The sequence below is a fragment of the Oncorhynchus nerka genome, linkage group LG20 (genome assembly GCF_034236695.1).
Source record: "Oncorhynchus nerka isolate Pitt River linkage group LG20, Oner_Uvic_2.0, whole genome shotgun sequence".
NCBI lineage: Eukaryota > Metazoa > Chordata > Actinopteri > Salmoniformes > Salmonidae > Oncorhynchus > Oncorhynchus nerka.
This window is the reverse complement of record NC_088415.1, coordinates 30,211,374-30,230,498: the sequence shown is the minus strand read 5'-3', so window position 1 is coordinate 30,230,498 and position 19,125 is coordinate 30,211,374. Positions and strand designations below refer to the sequence as shown.

Sequence of the window (19,125 nt, the reverse complement as noted above, 5' to 3'; positions counted from 1 at the left end):
GAGAGGGGTTATAAAGCTGAGCTTCTAGGAAGCTTCTAGATTTGAGAAGGGGATGGGAGGAGGAGAGAAGGGGAGACAGTGTCAATGCCACTCATGCCGGGACTCCTGCTTTTACAAGAGGAGGAACAACAGAGCCTTTGTGCTCATTAAAACATGACACCAACCACTAGCCAAGAATGAGGAAACAAGCCAAAGCTTACACAGTACAACTGCATTCTAAAAGTGATGTGTGCATTCTCATGTGTCAGAAGGAGCTCCTTGTTTCCAGTATGTTTAAAACTGGTTCATCACTCAGGAGTTCGGAATGTTACAAGCTGCCACACTTCTTGATAGGTAACATTAGTCACAAAACTTCATGCTGAACCAGTGTTATAAAACAACAGTATTTTTTTGTTTTTTATACACTTGGACGAAATGGCCTCTAAGCTGTGGACAAAGGAGGAAATTAGCTGTCCAGTCTGTTTGAACACCCTAACAGAGCCTACAACTCTTCCATGTGGACACAACTTCTGCCTCGACTGTATCAGAAAATGCTGGGATGAGAGTGGTAGTATCAGCAGCAGAAGCAACGCGGTTTCCTGCTGTCCTTACTGTCGAGAGACATTCAGATTGCGCCCCACACTGACTAAGAACTCAATACTGGAAAAGATGGTGGAGAAGCTAAAGACTACTTTACTCGATACCTCTCCTGGGTATCCGTACGATGGGCCTGAAGACGTGGTGTGTGACGTGTGTACTCTTCTAGGGTCCAGGAGGAAGGCAAAGGCTGTGAGGGCCTGTCGGGAGTGTAAGCTGTCCTACTGCCAGTCTCACCTTAGAGCCCACCTGGATATCCTTCTGTTACAGAAGCACACTCTGGTGGGTGTGGTGGTCAAGGAGCTGCAACTGGAGAAGCTGTGTCCCCAGCATGACAAACCGCTGGACATGTACTGCAGACTTGAGAGGAGGTGTATCTGTTCTCTGTGTGCAGTTGAGGAACACAAAAGCCACCAAACTGTCTCCGCTGAGACTGAACGGGCCAAGAAACAGGTGGGTTTTCATAACCAAAGGACATTTGAATTTTTTATTTATTTTATTTATTTTACCTTTATTTAACCAGGTAGGCAAGTTGAGAACAAGTTCTCATTTACAATTGCGACCTGGCCAAGATAAAGCAAAGCAGTTTGACAGATACAACGACACAGAGTTACAGATGGAGTAAAACAAACATACAGTCAATAATACAGTATAAACAAGTCTATATACAATGTGAGCAAATGAGGTGAGAAGGGAGGTAAAGGCAAAAAAGGCCATGGTGGCAAAGTAAATACAATATAGCAAGTAAAACACTGGAATGGTAGTTTTGCAATGGAAGAATGTGCAAAGTAGAAATAAAAATAATGGGGTGCAAAGGAGCAAAATAAATAAATAAATAAAATACAGTTGGGAAAGAGGTAGTTGTTTGGGCTAAATTATAGGTGGGCTATGTACAGGTGCAGTAATCTGTGAGCTGCTCTGACAGTTGGTGCTTAAAGCTAGTGAGGGAGATAAGTGTTTCCAGTTTCAGAGATTTTTGTAGTTCGTTCCAGTCATTGGCAGCAGAGAACTGGAAGGAGAGGCGGCCAAAGAAAGAATTGGTTTTGGGGGTGACTAGAGAGATATACCTGCTGGAGCGTGTGCTACAGGTGGGAGATGCTATGGTGACCAGCGAACTGAGATAAGGGGGGACTTTACCTAGCAGGGTCTTGTAGATGACATGGAGCCAGTGGGTTTGGCGACGAGTATGAAGCGAGGGCCAGCCAACGAGAGCGTACAGGTCGCAATGGTGGGTAGTATATGGGGCTTTGGTGACAAAACGGATTGCACTGTGATAGACTGCATCCAATTTGTTGAGTAGGGTATTGGAGGCTATTTTGTAAATGACATCGCCAAAGTCGAGGATTGGTAGGATGGTCAGTTTTACAAGGGTGTGTTTGGCAGCATGAGTGAAGGATGCTTTTTTTTGCGAAATAGGAAGCCAATTCTAGATTTAACTTTGGATTGGAGATGTTTGATATGGGTCTGGAAGGAGAGTTTACAGTCTAACCAGACACCTAAGTATTTGTAGTTGTCCACTTATTCTAAGTCAAAGCCATCCAGAGTAGTGATGTTGGACAGGCGGGTAGGTGCAGGTAGCGATCGGTTGAAAAGCATGCATTTAGTTTTACTTGTATTTAAGAGCAATTGGAGGCCACGGAAGGAGAGTTGTATGGCATTGAAGCTTGCCTGGAGGGTTGTTAACACAGTGTCCAAAGAAGTGCCGGAAGTATACAGAATGGTGTCGTCTGCGTAGAGGTGGATCAGAGACTCACCAGCAGCAAGAGCGACCTCATTGATGTATACAGAGAAGAGAGTCGGTCCAAGAATTGAACCCTGTGGCACCCCCATAGAGACTGCCAGAGGTCCGGACAGCAGACCCTCCGATTTGACACACTGAACTCTATCAGAGAAGTAGTTGGTGAACCAGGCGAGGCAATCATTTGAGAAACCAAGGCTGTCGAGTCTGTCGATGAGGATGTGGTGATTGACAGAGTCGAAAGCCTTGGCCAGATCAATGAATACGGCTGCACAGTAATGTTTCTTATCAATGGCGGTTAAGATATCGTTTAGGACCTTGAGCGTGGCTGAGGTGCACCCATGACCAGCTCTGAAACCAGATTGCATAGCAGAGAAGGTATGGTGAGATTCGAAATGGTCGGTAATTTGGATAAGTGAGCTTCTAGACTTGAGAAAGGGATAGGGGGAGGATAGGGATAGGGAGAGGATAGGGAGAGGGGTAGACAGTGTCAGTGCCACTCATGCTGGGTCTCATGCTTTTACAAAAAAGGAGGAACGATAGATCCTTTGTGCGCATAAAAAAAAAACTACGAGGTCATCTTTTTTATGGTTACCATGACACCAACCACCAGCCAACAATGAAGAAACTAGCAAAAACGTACACAGTACAACTGCATTCTAAAAGTGTTGCATGCATTCTCATCCCTCATGAGTCCTGAATGTTACACTTCCTGATAGGTAACATTAGTCACAAAACTTCATGCTGAACCGGTGTTATAAAACAACATTATTTATAAAAAAAATTATACACTGTGACAAAATGGTCTCTAAGCCGTGGACAAGGGAGGACATCAGCTGTCCAGTCTGTTTGAACACCCTGACATCTTCCATGTCGACACAACTTCTGCCTCGACTGTATCAGAAAATGCTTGGATGAGAGTGGTAGTATCAGCAGCAGCAACGAAGATTCCTTCTGTCCTTACTGTCGAGAGACATTCTGCAGGTGCCCCACACTAAGAACCCAATGCCGGAAAAGATGGTGGAGAAGCTAAAGTAGATTACTTTGCTCGACTGAAGACGTGGTGTGTACTCGTGTAGAAGCTGGGAGGAAGGCAAAGTCTGTCAAGTCCAGTCGGGAGTGTAAGCTGTCCTACTGCCAGTCTCACCTTAGAGTCCACCTGGATAACCATCTGTTACAGAAGCACCAGGGATGCAAACTGCTGAGGGCCCAAAAAGGTCACTGAAACATGCAAAAAATCCCTGCTTGGGGGAAATGCAGGTTAACTAATTAAACAAAAAATAATATGATTTACATGATCAGTCTGTGTGTAAAATAAAAAGTGGTTAATGTGAACCTAACTCACAGCTGAAAAAATGTAAAGAAAGCAATCCAATGTTGTTTGTTGCCTAGACTTTACTGCAATTGAGAAAGAACAATACACAAATATTGCAGTTAGCCATGACATTCTTTATAATAGAATGTTTGTGACCACACGCATCTAAACACATTTTAAAGTAGAAATAGAATTAAACAAATATACTTTCTATTTTTGCTCTATAATAGTGGCCACTAGACATCGATCAAGTGCACAAAACTACATGTGTGCACAAATAACGTTCACTGAGTAAAAAATGTTATAATCCCATTCACACACAAGTGTTACTGTCAAGTTCAACACAAAAGCAATATCTTTGGGCTACACTGCAAATTATTACATTGTACACTTTCTGCTTATGAACATCTGTTCTACAATGTGCCAGCATTCTTTGTTGGTATAATTGATATCTTTCAGGCAGAGAGTACAGCTGGCATACCCCTTCTTATCCACTGTAAAAAAGTGAGAAAGAGGGAAAGTCTATGGTGTTCCTTTCACCTCTATGGTGGCATCCATCTTAAGCCAGGCCCAGCTCCAGATACACTTGTTTAATAACAAGCAACGCCCATTCTGAAAATTAACCATATACTGTAGAGGGAAAACATTTGTTCACAGTAGTTTGTTTGTTAGCTAACTATAACTAGTTAAAATTTCACACAGATTGCCAAGGTCCAGTAAGCAACTAACGTTAACGCTTTATAACTTGAGGAACGGCAAGGGGTCAGAGCCAATTGTCAATTGTCAATCAGCAGGTGGGTTTTTTCATTTGTATGTGGATAATTAGATAAATATTGTCAGTGAGTAGCTCCATGAACAAGACCTCTAGATATGCACAAGTGGAACATTTAAAGTAAATTAAAGTATGATCTGTTGGAACGAGAGTGGTAGGTGTGGGACAGTATGCAATGTTTTGAATACAGTTCTAACTCAAACCTACTGTTCTTAGGTCAGTATGGCCTACCATATTGCATGTTGGAGTGAGAATGATTATGGCCTTCTTAACTGAAATGTATGGGTTTGTTCCTTAAGGCACTGTTGGCAGTGGAACAGATCAAATCCAACAGTAAACTCCAGATGAAAGAGGAGCTGCTGACACAACTGGGAGATGCTGCGGGATCTCTTAAAGTGAGTTACAAAAAAGTAGATAACATTACTGAGCCACCATTGAGTTTGCCACCCTTCGGCATGCTGTGCCAGTGGAGGCTCGTCCAGGCAGGAGGATGGTCCTCCTCATTAACGTACCCTACCCTATGTTCCAAAATAGAGCCTTGATGATGACATAAAATTATTGACTAAACAACTAGGATGCTGTCGACTAAACAGAATATGATATGTACGTTCCCATTCTCATACTAACATACCACTTAGAATGCATGCCCGGACCATTGCTAAGTAGTACTATGGTAGAGTGAATATTGGAATAGAGCCCATGTTTGACTGTACTCCCACTCCCTGTAGGGATTTGCACAAGCTGCAGTGGAGGTCAGTGACATGATCTTCGTTGAGCTGATCCACTCCCTAGAAAAGAGGAAAGCAGAGGTGAGGGACTCCATCAAAGATAGGGAGAAGACTCTGGCTGCTCAGGCAGCAAGAGCAGAGACACGACTGAGACAGGACATAACAACAATGCAAAGAAGAAACAGCGATCTGGAGAAACTCGCCCAAACACAAGACAACATACTCTTTCTCCAGGTAACTTCCCTTTGGGACACACACACATGCCATCCCCCAGGTGGTAGTGCCAACCGGGTCTCAATGCTGAGCCAAGTCTTTATGAGCTGACACGTGCACGCAATTACTGCTGCATTTAGATGGTATGAGGAAGACAGCAAACAGGATGACATTGTTTTCAATGAGAATATGACGGTAAATGCCGTTGAGGCTGGTGGTGAATGGTGTCAGCAGCCACGGTAGACGGGAGTTGCCGCCAGAGTTCAAATATTTCAACATATGCCTTAGCGTTGTTTTCTGCTGGATGTTGATTTGCACTGTTTAACGGAAATCACCATAGCAACGTGTACCGTCTCGCTGGCTTGCTTTTGCCGCCACCCTCTCTTGTTTTCTTGTCCCCCATGCTGACTGTATGATGGTTTTTGCATCAATCATCTAAATGCAGCCTCCAGCTGGAAAAGCTGTGCGGCTGCTGGTTCTATGGGCATGCCTTTGTTTCTTTCTTTTTGTACATATTTATGTTTCGTCATGATCTGAACAATTAATAATCAGCTTGGTCAAGAAAGAGCTGGCCCTGGGCCTAAAGTAAAGTGGCAGTCTCATGGGTGCATATACAGTCATGGCTAAAAGTTTTGAGAATAACACAAATATTAATTTCCACAAAGTTTGCTGCTTCAGTGTCTTTAGATATTTTGTCAGATGTTACTATGGAATACTGAAGTATAATTACAAGCATTTCAAAGGCGTTTATTGACAATTACATGAAGTTGATGCAAAGAGTCAATATTTTTTCTTAGGCAAAATTGTGAGTGAGCCCACTCCTTTGGCTGAGAAGCAACCCCACACATGAATGGTCTCAGGATGCTTTACTGTTGGCATGACACAGGACTGATGGTAGCGCTTACCTTGTCTTCTCGGGACAAGCTTTTTTTCCGGATGCCCCAAAGAATCGGAAAGGGGATTAATCAGAGAAAATGACTTTACCCCAGTCCTCAGCAGTCCAATCCCTGTACCTTTTTCAGAATAACAGTCTGTACCTGATGTTTTTCCTGGAGAGAAGTGGCTTCTTTGCTGCCCTTCTTGACACCATGCCATCCTCCAAAAGTCTTCGCCTCCCTGTGTGTGCAGATGCACTCACATCTGCCTGCTGCCATTCCTGAGCAAGCTCTGTACTGGTGGTGCCCCAATCCCGCAGCTGAATCAACTTTAGGAGACGGTCCTGGCGCTTGCTGGACTTTCTTGGGCACCCTGAAGCCTTCTTCACAACAATTGAACCGCTCTCCTTGAAGTTCTTGATGATTCGATAAATGGTTGATTTAGGCGCAGCAATATTCTTACTGGCAGCAATATCCTTGCCTGTGAAGGCCCTTTTTGTTCAAAGCAATGATGACGGCACGTGTTTCCTTGCAGGTAACCATGGTTGACAGAGGAAGAACTGATTCCACCCTCCTTTTGAAGCTTCCAGTCTGTTATTCAAACTCAATCAGCATGACAGAGTGATCTCCAGCCTTGTTCTCGTCAACACTCACACCTGTGTTAACGAGAGACTCACTGACATGTCAGCTGGTCCTTTTGTGGCAGGGCTGAAATTCAGTGGAAATGTTTTTGGGGGATTCAGTTCATTTGCATGGCAAAGAGGGACTTTGCAATTAATTGCAATTCATCTGATCACTCTTCATAACATTCTGGAGTGTTTGCAAATTGCCATCATACAAACTGAGGCAGCAGACTTTGTGAAAATTTATATTTGTGTCATTCTCAAAACTTTTGGCCACGACTGTACATTCAATACCTCGTCACGCACGTTTACTTCTCACATTTATGCACACATCAAATCAGGTTACAGACAGTTAACTAAGACCCTAGACTTAGTGAGTGCAATGATATTAGCATGCCAGTTATTGGTTTCGTAACAGTACATAATAAGGAAGGTATGAGACCAAAAACTGAAATTATACCAAAAGAAGAAAAAAAACTAACTTATTGATTAATGCTTCTCTGGTCTCTGTAGAGGTGGCAACCCATCAGCCTGCTGCCGGATCGTGAACCTAGTGTTATCAGTGAAAGACATTCATTTGGAGCTGTGATGTCAATTATCACTGAATTCAAGGAGCTGCTTAAGGACATGAATGTTGACTTCTTAGAAAAGATTAAACAAGCAGGTTGGTAAGGTAACTTAAACGTTTTACTTGTGAAATTGGTGGCAGCGGTGAGATTTTCTTCAGTCTGTGAATGGAGGAGGGTTCTGTTTAAATGGAAAGATAATACAAGAATGCAAACTTACAATAACCTATTTGGGCATTTCTTGATCCTCTTTGCAGTTGCAAATGTAGACATTTTGGAATCTCCAGTACCCATGACCAAACCTCAGGGCAGGCAAGGTAAGATATTTGCCTCTAGTCCTTTTTCCTGCACACCAAAGAATGAAAATGAAATCATGGATTTTCCACTTTTTCTTCAAGTGAGAAGAGCCCATTCTGAATGCCAGCCAATGCCACCGGTGCCATTACAAAAAGCATGGAGCAGTAAGTGTATCCTTATTTTCGTTGCAGAATATTATTTATTGAATGTTATTATTGAATGTGGACCCTAAGGTAGTGTCTCTACAACTAGTCGAATGCCCAATCTGTTAACTAAAATACTAACACTCGTCTCTCCAGTAAGCAGAGATTTCACATTTGGAATTCCTAAGACCAGACCCGACTTCTTACACTGTGAGTCATTGTAACAGAGTTATGGCTTTGCATGTACAGTAAGGCTAGTTTTAACAAGAAGGAATGTGAAAGAGAATAACCCGAACAGTGAAGACTGTTGTCTCTTTTTGTTCAGATACTTTTCAACTCACTCTAGACACTGATACAGCACACCGCAACTTGTGCTTCTCTGACCAGAACCGCAAGGTGACTCTGGTCAAGTCCAGAGGTCAATCCAGGACCAGGTCACGTCTCCCGAAGACCTTTGACTTCTGGGAACAAGTGCTGTGCTGGGAGGGCTTGACCGGTGCCCGTTACTACTGGGAGGCAGATTGGAGAGGCAAAGGAGTGTTCATTGGAGTGACCTATGAGAGCATTCAGAGGGGAGGCAGGGGACTAGCGTGTGGCCTGGGGTACAATGTAAAGTCATGGAGCTTACAGTGCTCTGACACCAGTTACTCAGCATGGCACGATAACATTGAAACCAAGATCACTGCCAAGGTCTCATCCCCTAGAATAGGGGTTTATTTAGATCACAAAGCAGGAACTCTGTCTTTTTACAGCATCTCTGACTCCTCCATGATTCTGCTCCATAGTTTTGTGTCAGAGGACTTCTCAGAGCCACTGTATCCTGGTTTTGGTGTTGGGGTACAATCCTCGTTGATACTTTGCCAATTGGGGAGACAACGACAATTGAGGACATAGACATGCCAATCACTCTTTGCAACTGACTTGTAAGATTGTTTCACATATTATTAGGCTATTTTGCATTCAGAACTACAATTATCCCAATCTGTAATGTATCAAAGTTTTGTATCAAGCTGCTCAGTGCCATATTTGTTATCCTTAGCTATCCAATATTTTCTGATCTACAAGTTCCAAGGGGTTATGGGGGCTTCTGGACATGGTATCCCTCATGGTGTTGATCACAAGAATGCTTTAGTAGTAACCACAGTTAATAACTGTTACATTCCGGTACATAGATGGGATTTAGATAGAGCTTCCAAAGACCAAAAGGTGCCTTATATTAATTTCAAAGAAACTAAAATCCAAACAAAAACACAGCTAAATTAAACCGAAGCAAAACAGGAAACCAAAAAAAGGCTGCTGAGAGAATAGTCTAGTCCTTTACTCTCCATAGTCATAGTTACAAGCCAGGCATCCACAGACGGCAGGGACTTTGTTCAATAACTTAGCTTAGAACACCCGTGTTAAGGTCATTAAAACAAAGACTAGTTGTTGAAAAGCTATGGTTTGAATTTCTTTATTCATGTTGTTCTATTCACAAGGTTTTTTGTACATTCATTATTAGCAATATAAAAACACTAAATACATGCAGGTTTTAGTGTGATGATCACAGGTTATCATACAATAGAGCAATCCCATTAGTTTCATACATTTCAAATAAAAAAAGACAGCTAAACACAATACAAAGAATATATATATAGATATAAAAACAAACGTAAAAACAATTTTATTTTCACAAGTAGTCAATCAAAAGAAGTAATCCACCATTGGCCAGCAATGTCCAACATTTAAATTACTGTTCATAAAGACAAACTTCACTTAACTCTGGATATGAAGCCAAGATGCTTCATATTTCCTTTCCTCAATCAAATATTGACAAACCTTTCAAATACTTAAGTATCGCAATTGTACATTTCTCTAGAACATAATTTAACATTCTTACTTCCAGTGAGCTCTCTAACTCCACTGCTTAGAAAACTAAGGGATAAGTACCAACAAAAGAAAGGGGATATAAAATAGCGGAAGTCAGTTGAAACTAAAATGTAGGACATGGTTTCTCTGGCTTGAGGTGTTGGGTCTTTTCTGCATGGGATCTAGGGTACTACATTTAAATTATTTGTAACATTTCTAACCTGAGAAGCTAAATTCTGGGATGTTGGCTTCCCACGCCTACAGAAACAGTAGAATAGAGGCAAGACCACGTGGCACTTAAAATGCTCAAAGCAGAGAATGTTTAGTAATTACACCTATTATTATAATGCAATTGGGGGACAGGGAACACACACATTGTGTATTCACAACCCAGCAAATTAATTTCACTGATTTTTAATCATGTTCGATTAGAAGCCAGCAGCAGTATAAGGCCACATTCAAGAGTAGTACTTTATTTGGTCAAAGCAGGGCCTGAGGCCATTATCGCCAATCAAATGAAGGTAATGAAAAAGGACGCGATTATTAGGAGCAACAGGCAATTAAACTGAAAGCCTCCAGAAACCTTCGCCTGATGATTGAAGTAAATTCCACAGTAACAGAGTGATCCTGAGACTCAAGATGTTTCACTTTTAAAAAATCTATGGTGAACAAAAAACTGATTGCAAAATTAAACAAACCACAACGACGACTTTTAAAAATGTTAATTGAAAATTTGACAAACACATTTACTGTTCAAGTAGATGTGTTTTTGTCAAATGTTCTGTGGAAATAGTTCAAAGTAGTCCTTGTGCAGAGTTGTATGGTTTGTTTAACTTTGCAATCACTGGTTTTTTGTTTGGCATACATTTTAAAGTCTTAGCATCACTCTGCCCTTGAGCAATTTCAGGATAGCCATGGCATTGGATAAATTCCCCTCTTGTCAACAGCAACACAAAAATCTTACTTTCACATAACATGTCTACATAAATAATTAGCTACATTGTCAAACAAATGAATGTGAGGATTTGCATTTAATTATTTGGGGGATACATTGTAAGGGGTAAATTGGATTAATGCGATGACAAATCATATGAATAAAGTAGTGTCATCTCTAGTCAAACTGCTTTTTATTTATTTACTAATGCATATGGACTGGTTGTACTATAACTACTGGACTAAAAGCAATGGTCTGTCATTGCGCAACAGAGTCTCCAGAGCAATACAATTACAGGTTGTGCAATAAAGTAGGGATGCACTGATGCCTCCACCTGTTGTAGAACATTCACATATCCCACATCTTGACCAGGCCACTTGCAACACATACAATGCAATGGCAGACACTCCCCTCAAAGGATAGAGGTGTGTGCCAAATGACTAGAACAAACCACGCAAAATAAAAGCAAATATATCCCCTTTATAAATTGCATACAATTAGACTCACATAACAAGTCGTGTTACAAATAAACAACTATTTGCTCCCATTTGTGCTTATATTTAAAAGCAGCACTGAACATGAACTTCGCACAGAACCCCAATGAACTTATCAATACCCTCAAATAAAATCACCACGGCTGAAACCCAAAAGCAATGTGCAATCTCGCATTCAACAGCAAGTTACTCTCTCCTCTCATCCTTCTTGTTAAAAGTGTATCCATGCTAGGTTGAGACCATTCTCCGCTCTGATACTTTAATATTAACTTTGACCATCCAACCCGACATAACTAAAAGGTGGAAAACCCAATGGTAAACCAAGATGGCCGACCAAGGCAAGAGATGAGTGCTGTAACTAATAGTGTATGCCACTTCAAGTGACTGAAGAATAACTATCACAACCTTTGCATGGGAGAGAAGGGTTTTGTTTGAGGTATTTGACAACAGACAAACCTATACAAGACTAAATCAATGTAGGTCTGGATTCATGGAGAGATGGGCAATGTACATTTGCGTAAGGATTGATAAAAATACAATACTATAATTCAATACTATACCGCGTTTTACATACGCACTAGACATGTAGTGTGTTGGTTAAGGTTCAAAAGAACCTCATATGTGAGTGAATGTCTTATTCTATAACGAGTGCACCTCCTCCCCTGACGGCCGACTCAACGAGAAGAGGAAAGTCAAGCAGAACGTACATACATACATACATATAGGGCTGGCACAACTACCGTGTAATTGTGTAACTGACGATTATGGATGAAGACAATCATGAAAATAAAATAACAGTAAAAATTATGTTTTTTAAAGTTTTTTTTTTTACATTGAATGAGCTGACTGAAGACAGGACCACAGGCATTGTGCAGTTGAGTCCCTTTCAGAGGTAACATGGACTCTTTACAACATGATGAAACTTTGTTGCTTCTTGCTGAAACAAGCAAGATGTTTTAGCAACAGTCTTTAGTTGCCTAGGCAATGACCCCCCCTCTGCAGCAGCAGCACGTGCAGTAAGGAGCGAAGGAGAGGAGAAAATGAGTGTTTCATTTTTTTTTATATAAAAAACATTTTGCTACTCAAACGATTAAAACAGTGACCAGTCATTTGCCTGACCAATAACCGTCATCCAAAATGCCATGACTGTCACAGCACTACATACATATTTGTGAAGGCCAGGAGTGTGAACGGAGATTCAAACTGCTGTCTGTCTCGCAACATCCCATGAAGACACATCCTCATATGCTTAACTTACCGTATACTCCTCATAATGTAGACACAACGGAGGGTGCGTTTCCCTCTATCTATATGGCTGTTGTCATAATTATATGTAACAGGTTTGGTGTGAATTCCATTCAAACTCAGTCACCCAGTTGAAATTAAATTTGACAATTGAACAAATCCACATAGAAAATAATGGTACATTTTCTATTCACTTGCAGAATTGATAACATTTGAATGCAATTGACTATGACCCTGATGTGTGGAGTAGGAATAGATAGGAGTGTTAGTGAAAGCCTTTTGTCCTATCTGTTCATCCACCAGTCTGTCAGCACCAGGGCTCTCTCTGGGCACGTCCCCGGGCAAGGCTGTCACTTCTCTGCCAGGCACTCCTCATCAGAGCCAAGGCCTCGCCACAATGCTTCTGCACCGACGGCTCTGACACCCTTCTACGAGGCAGACACACCTGGATCACAAGAAAAGAGGGTTGAAAAGAAAGTGCGAGAGACAAAGAGAGCAAGAGAGGGACAGAGACACAGGGAAATCATGTTATTGAGCTGATCCTTTTTTACTGTGATCCTTGCCTGTCTCAAACCCCTTCCTCTTCGATCCTTCTCTCCCTTACCTGGAAAATGTCTCTCCAGGCACTCTCTAGCGCCTCCAGCAGGCGGTCTCTCTCCTCACATCCGCTGAAGTACAACACCCAGGGAGGCAGGAACTGAGCCCTATCCACTGCAAACTCCTATATACAGAGATAATAATAATAACAATAATAATTATGGCAAGAGCAATACAGACAAAGGCAATACTACCAAATACTAATTGAGTGTATGTAAACTTCTGACCCACTGGGAATGTGATGAAAGAAATGAAAGCTGAAATAAATCTTTGACATTTCATTCTTAAAATAAAGTGGTGATCCTAACTGAGCTAAGACAGGGAATTTTTACTAGGATTAAATGTCAGGAATTGTGAAAAACAGTTTAAATGTATTTGGCTAAGGTGTATGTATGTATGTATTCTCGGCCCTCACTAGCATGAAAACTAAATACAGGCAGACTGTGTGCGGAAAATTAAATAAGACTGAGACCATCTCCAATACAACCCAACATTGCAAAGTTATGAGGATCCTTTCAAGCACACCCTTCTCATTAACCTGTGGTGAGTTATTCACAATTTTCGATTAACATATAAGGTTTTATATGGAAGATGGTTAAATAAAGAGCAAAATTATTGATTATTATTATATTATTATTTGTGCCCTTGTCCTATAAGAGCTCGTGACTTCACACGAGCCGGATTGTGACAAAAACTCATAGTGTGTGTGTGGGGCAGGCTTACAATGATGGCAAAAAAAAAACATTTGAAAGTGTGCTGACCCTGGTGCTAGAGGGGGTAGACAGCTGGAGGTCGAACGTTTGAAGGGGTACGGGACTACAAACAAAGTTTGGGAACCACTGATCTACAAGATTCTTCATATAATTAAAATGCTTATATAGTGGTGGCATGTTCAATAGAACAAATTCAATTTTAATTGAGACAAAGAGAAAAGACTAGAGGGCACAGGCAAGTGAGGACAAGGCAGGCGTGAGGTGACTCACAACAACACAGTATTCTTTGTCGTCCTCCAGACTGACAGCAGTGACATCAGAGAGATCAGCTCCGCCCAGCGAGCGGAAGAAGCTAGTCTGGCAGTCCTGGTGGCATGTCAGCAGCTTCCTGTCTGTCACCACCAGGCAACAAGGAATACACGGTGTGGGGGCCACGCCCTGGGGGATCACCTGAAGACAGAAGGGTGGTTTAAAGAATAAAAACAGCTATGGTGGGGGGTGATATAGGGAAACCAGTCTAATTTATTGATAAAATACAGATATACATAACCTATGTACTTCAGAGCTACTGTTAAAACGACAGGTTTTTTTCTGGACCAAAATCTGGATTAGGTGGTGGGCATGGCAGGGTTGTGGCCAATGATGCAGTTTTAGATGCCCTCCTGTTGGCTGCAAAATGTAGCTTTTAAAGCAAATTTTCTGCAATTTTTCAGATCTTTCCATGGAGCCGAGAGAAAATGTGCTATTTTAAAGCTAATTTCCTGCAATTCTACACATTTTGCCATGGCTTATGCTATCCCGAGTGACTCAAACATACAATCAATGTGGGCCCATGCCATGACAAAAATATTGTTCGTTCTCAAAGATCTTTTTGAAAAAGTATATTAGGTCCATTATGATTTCGACATACTTTATATCGTTTTAATCGTTTAAGTTTACACTGAAAACCTTTTTCTATCCCGGAAATGTTTATATAAAAAAGATTGGACATAGACGGTACAAAAACAACAACAATTCTATGTAGAAAAACCATGAACTAAATGAAAACAAACATATTTCTGATTTAAAAATCAGAGAAAGATCCCTTGTCTGCAGTGAATCTTTGATTGAACCTGGAGGAACTGAACTCAATGTTGGGAGATAGGGAATGACATGGTGTGGGACAGTTCATGCAAAAATATGTTTTTAATCTAGTAGGGTTTTCTTCCCCTCATGGCTATAGCATGGCAAAATCTGCATGGTCAGCCATGCTCACTCTCATTATTCTCACGGTGCAGTGTGCATGTGTGTCAGAGTGCAGCGTGTGTGTATGCCCTCACCCCTTTGGAGACAGACTGGCAGAGCACCAGCATCCAGTCGGCCATGTCTCCCTCATTGTCGGCGCTCAGCTCCAGAGGAGGCCGCTCTGTCAGGATCACCTGGAAGGCATGAGGCTGCTCTGTGCTGTTGGAGCGCCGGCAACCTCCGCAGTACCCACCCCTGAGAGAGCGAGGAAGGGTGGGAGAAAGCATACAGAAGACGGTCAAACAAGGAAAATAGGAAAAGTCAATAGCCTACTATTTACAAAAAATATATATTTTCATAGCGAAAGATACCCAACTATGGGTATTTCATCAAATTATGACTTTGGAAAATTCAGCAAAATAAGTGCAATCACCTACGTTTGAACCCAGTGCAATTGTCCAAACAACTTGATCCATAAAAGCGCTAGGAACAGATCCATTCCCTTGTGGAAACAATCCCATCATAAACAGACACAACACACATGTTGGAGGATGAGCAGTAACACGGCGTGCATGCCTTACCCCATAGTGATGGACATTAGTGGTGTCGCATCAGTCTTCTCTGTATACTGGTAGAGAACCCCTTTGCTGAACAAGGACAAGAGGAACACATACTGAAATATATTTAAGCAATACGGCTCAAGGGGGTGTGGTATATGGACAATATACTACAGCTAAGCTGTTAGCCCCCCAAACCCATGAGGTGCCTTATTACCATTTTAAAAAGGTTACCAATGTAATTAGAACAGTAAATAAGTAGTTTTAATTCATACCCGTGGTATATGGCCTCATATGCCATGGCTTTCAGCCAATCAGCATCCAGGGCTTGAACAACCCAGTTTATAATCTTGCTTTGAGCACAATGAAATGTGCAAATGTATAATTATATTATTACATTGAATACTGCAGTTACATTAGAATAAGAACAGGAATGTGTTACTGTAGCTGTGCTTCAACCTGTTCAAGTAAAGTTACACATAACATTCTATAACAAACGTAATAGAAGGCAGATATATCAGTAACACTTCCTGGAAAACGCATCCAGGTACAATGCTTTATTACTTGTTATAAGCAAGTACGAGCCTGTATGATGTCTTATTATATGGGTTTATTAAAGGTGCAATATGTAGCTTTATGGGCAACCCAACCAAATTCACACAGAAATGTGAGTTATAGATCCATCATTCTCATTGAAAGTCTTATAAGCGATAGATCTGTTTTATGGGTGTTATGTTTATGCTTACCGTCCTTAACTTTTGTTTTTGCGTCTTTTTTTACTTTCGATTTTGTACACTAGCTTCAAACAGCTAAAGATACAATATTTTTGGTTATTGAAAATATATTACACAGAGGTTTAGACGTTACAATGATTCTCTACACTGCTTGTTTCATCACATAAACAGAAATTAGGCAATCAGTTTATAACTTTAGCAACCAGGCAATGGCAGAGTGATTTCAGCATATTGTTCCTCTAAAAGCCTATGACTGCCAATACATACCTCAGTACGAGGTAACAGCTCTTCCACAGCTCCTTGCCCAGGTAGGTGGTGCATGCTCTGTAGAGTAGGGGGCCCTCTTTAGTGCTGGACGAGTCGCCAGCGCCCACCAGGGCTGTCTGGGTGGCCAGAGTCACATCCATGGGGTCCTCCCAGTGAATCAAAGAATACAGGCGAATGATCACTTGAGATACCTACACAGACACAACGCATCATTACACAAGTGTATCCCTTGTCTATTACACATTGTTGTACATGTGTTGAGCATACTGATTGAGTTGGTGATGTCTGTGGCTAGTCATAGCTATGCCTATAACCACTCCATCAGATCCATGATTGATGAGAGTTAAGTGTGTATTGTAATGTGATTCCAATCAAAATAAGACTTCATTTCACGAGAGCATAAAACCAGTATACAGGCATTCTTTCAAAATGAAATGTCTTTATTTGTATATTTTAGAAATGAAGGATGTGTGCAGGCCCAGCTAAGTGAGACAGCAAAAATTGGTGGTCCTCACCTCACAGTGGGACTCCTGGGAGACAAACTTGGTGAGGGCCAGTTTCTCCATGGTGGCGTCAGTCAGCACAGAGGGGTAGGGGGGCTCCCTGCACCCCTTTATCATGGCCGACGTCAGGGCTGCCAAAAAACAGCTGGGGAAGAGAGAGAAAGAAAGAAAAAAGAGGATGTGGGTTAGAAGAGAGGGGGAGGGATAAAGAGTAACTTATTCTGCTTCTCTTCTCCTTCATTCATACTGATATGGAAACATATGCGAGAGCATGCCAACTAGGAAGTTGCTTTCCACAGTCCAGTCCTTTAGAATTAGCACAGATGGAGGAAAGGAGATGGGGAGATGAAGCCATTTTAGACTGTGGAGATGCCGCCAGGGAGAAGGAGGGAGAGCAGATTAGAGGAGGCACTCACACAGTAAGCGATGAGTCGGCCGTGTCCAGGAGGAACTGCCGTCTTCTGTTGGTGCACACCAGCAGGAATGTCTGCTGGTCCAAGCCCACCTGAGAGACGGACAGGGACAATAACACAGCACAACTTAGTGGACTGGACATTGACAGTAATTTCCTTCTTGTCGTTTTCCCTTCTTCTGTCCATCAGCTTTTTAGGTGGAGTTCTTGTTGCAGCAATGTGCAATATAAAAGCAATCTTTTCATTTTTTATACCCATAGACTTCCGGTCACTTCCCCAGAGTCAGTTCATCGGACTCTGGGGAAGTAAATAAAAGGCCCTCATAGCCAAAATCCCAAAGTATCCCTTCAAGGCATCTTTCATGCACTTCCCTCATACAGTCCAAAGTACTTCATAAAATGATATGGTGGTATCAACACTATTTGGAAAATGAAACTCATTACAAGACTCTAGTCCATAAACTAAGCATTGGGATTTTACTTTTGGTAAATTGCTACCGCTGCACATATGTCTATGAAGGATCTACTACAATTTGCATTTGAACATTTGAATGACAGACAGTTGAATGACAGAAAGTCACAGTCAACGGTTTTCAAATTGGTTGCAAGATTGTCGGCCATCTTGGAATTCCCATAAACAATGACTGGAACAACGCGAATCTAGCAAACTCATCATGAACCATCTGACCTCATGAACATTGTGACACTGTGACCCTGAAGCTAAACATTGACCAAGACAACCCTAAAGCTAAAACTTGAAGAAAAAGTATTGTGTCCTTGCAGCCATTCGACATTACAAGAAACAATTCACAGACAATCCTGACACTAGACAACATATCCCAGCAGTATAGACAACTTACAGAGACAAAGTCCAACTCATTGTAAGAGATGGCATCCTCTACTGTATAGGGCTTTTCCGCTGCACCTGAAAGAGCAAGAGAGAGAGAGTGTTTAAGTGTGGGATGAACAGACAGACAGAGAGACAGACAGCTACAGTGCATTCGGAAAGTATTCAGATCCCTTGACTTTTTCCACATCTTGTTACGTTACAGCCTAATTCTAAAATTGATTACAATACCCCATAATGACAAAGCAAAAACTACTGAAATATCACATTTACACAAGTCAGAGCAAAATATTTATATTTAATGGCTGCCTTTTGACATTGCTTGTCACGCTCTGTCCTATCTATCTACAGTGCATTTGGAAAGTACTCAGTACTTTGTTGCAATTACAGCCTTGAGTGTTCTTGGGTATGACGCTACAAGCTTGGCACACCTGTATTTGGGAAGTTTCTCCCATTCTTCTCTGCAGATCCTCTCAAGCTGTGTCAGGTTTGATGGGGAGCGTTGCTGCACAGCTATCTTCAGGTTTCTCCAGAGATGTTAGATCAGGTTCAAGTGTGGGCTCAGGCTGGGCCACTCAAGGACAATAAGAGACTTGTCCCGAAGCCACTCCTGCGTTGTCTTGGATGTGTGCTTAGGGTCGTTGTCTTGTTGGAAGGAACCTTTGCCCCAGCCTGAGGTCCTGAGCGCTCTGGAACAGGTTTTCATTAAGGATCTCTCTGTATTTGCTCTGTTCATGTTTCCCTCGACCCTGACTAGTCTCCCAGTCCATGCCGCTGAAAAACATCCCCACAACATGATGCTGCCACCACAATGCTTCACCCTAGGTATGATGCCAGGTTTCCTCCAGACGTGACGCTTGGCATTCAGGCCAAAGAGTTTAATCTTGGTTTCATCAGACCAGAG

The 19,125-nt window shown here is 41.8% G+C and overlaps 2 protein-coding genes across 6 annotated transcripts in view; one reads left to right on the top strand and one right to left on the bottom strand.

The window, feature by feature from the left end:
- The first annotated feature begins 130 nt into the window (after window positions 1–130).
- On the top strand, window positions 131–11,233 carry LOC115102262 (E3 ubiquitin-protein ligase TRIM16-like). Of its 2 annotated transcripts, none has more exons than XM_029622012.2 (8): window positions 131–1,029; window positions 4,701–4,796; window positions 5,130–5,363; window positions 7,354–7,504; window positions 7,664–7,723; window positions 7,805–7,867; window positions 8,003–8,056; window positions 8,234–8,319. In XM_029622012.2, coding segments are annotated over exons 1-8 (1,275 nt in total). In that variant the 5' UTR covers window positions 131–414; the 3' UTR covers window positions 8,236–8,319. The 2 variants fall into 2 exon arrangements, with proteins under 2 accessions (XP_029477872.1, XP_029477871.1); XM_029622011.2 differs by having other exon boundaries at window positions 212–1,029; window positions 8,172–11,233.
- The window catches only part of plekhm2 (pleckstrin homology domain containing, family M (with RUN domain) member 2), a 26,927-nt gene continuing 17,085 nt past the window's right edge, over window positions 9,284–19,125 (bottom strand). For 2 of the 4 annotated variants that reach the window (XM_029622005.2, XM_029622006.2), the window contains 9 exons: window positions 18,235–18,299; window positions 17,379–17,467; window positions 16,975–17,107; window positions 16,460–16,650; window positions 15,483–15,548; window positions 14,997–15,156; window positions 13,948–14,127; window positions 12,972–13,088; window positions 9,284–12,812 (listed from right to left, as the gene is read on the bottom strand). In XM_029622005.2, coding sequence (XP_029477865.2) covers window positions 12,675–12,812; window positions 12,972–13,088; window positions 13,948–14,127; window positions 14,997–15,156; window positions 15,483–15,548; window positions 16,460–16,650; window positions 16,975–17,107; window positions 17,379–17,467; window positions 18,235–18,299 — 1,139 coding nt within the window. In that variant the 3' untranslated portion in view covers window positions 9,284–12,674. Of the gene's footprint in view, window positions 12,813–12,971; window positions 13,089–13,947; window positions 14,128–14,996; window positions 15,157–15,198; window positions 15,404–15,482; window positions 15,549–16,459; window positions 16,651–16,974; window positions 17,108–17,378; window positions 17,468–18,234; window positions 18,300–19,125 lie in introns of those variants that run through there. The other 2 variants (XM_029622007.2, XM_065005401.1) reach the window with 2 other exon arrangements.

Coding starts and splice junctions, on each gene's coding strand:
- LOC115102262 (XM_029622011.2), top strand. CDS start 415: ATGGCCTCTAAGCTGTGGACAAAGGAGGAAATTAGCTGTCCAGTCTGT. Junction 1,030..4,700: donor CTGAACGGGCCAAGAAACAG/GTGGGTTTTCAT, acceptor TTGTTCCTTAAG/GCACTGTTGGCAGTGGAACA. Junction 5,364..7,353: donor ACAACATACTCTTTCTCCAG/GTAACTTCCCTT, acceptor TGGTCTCTGTAG/AGGTGGCAACCCATCAGCCT.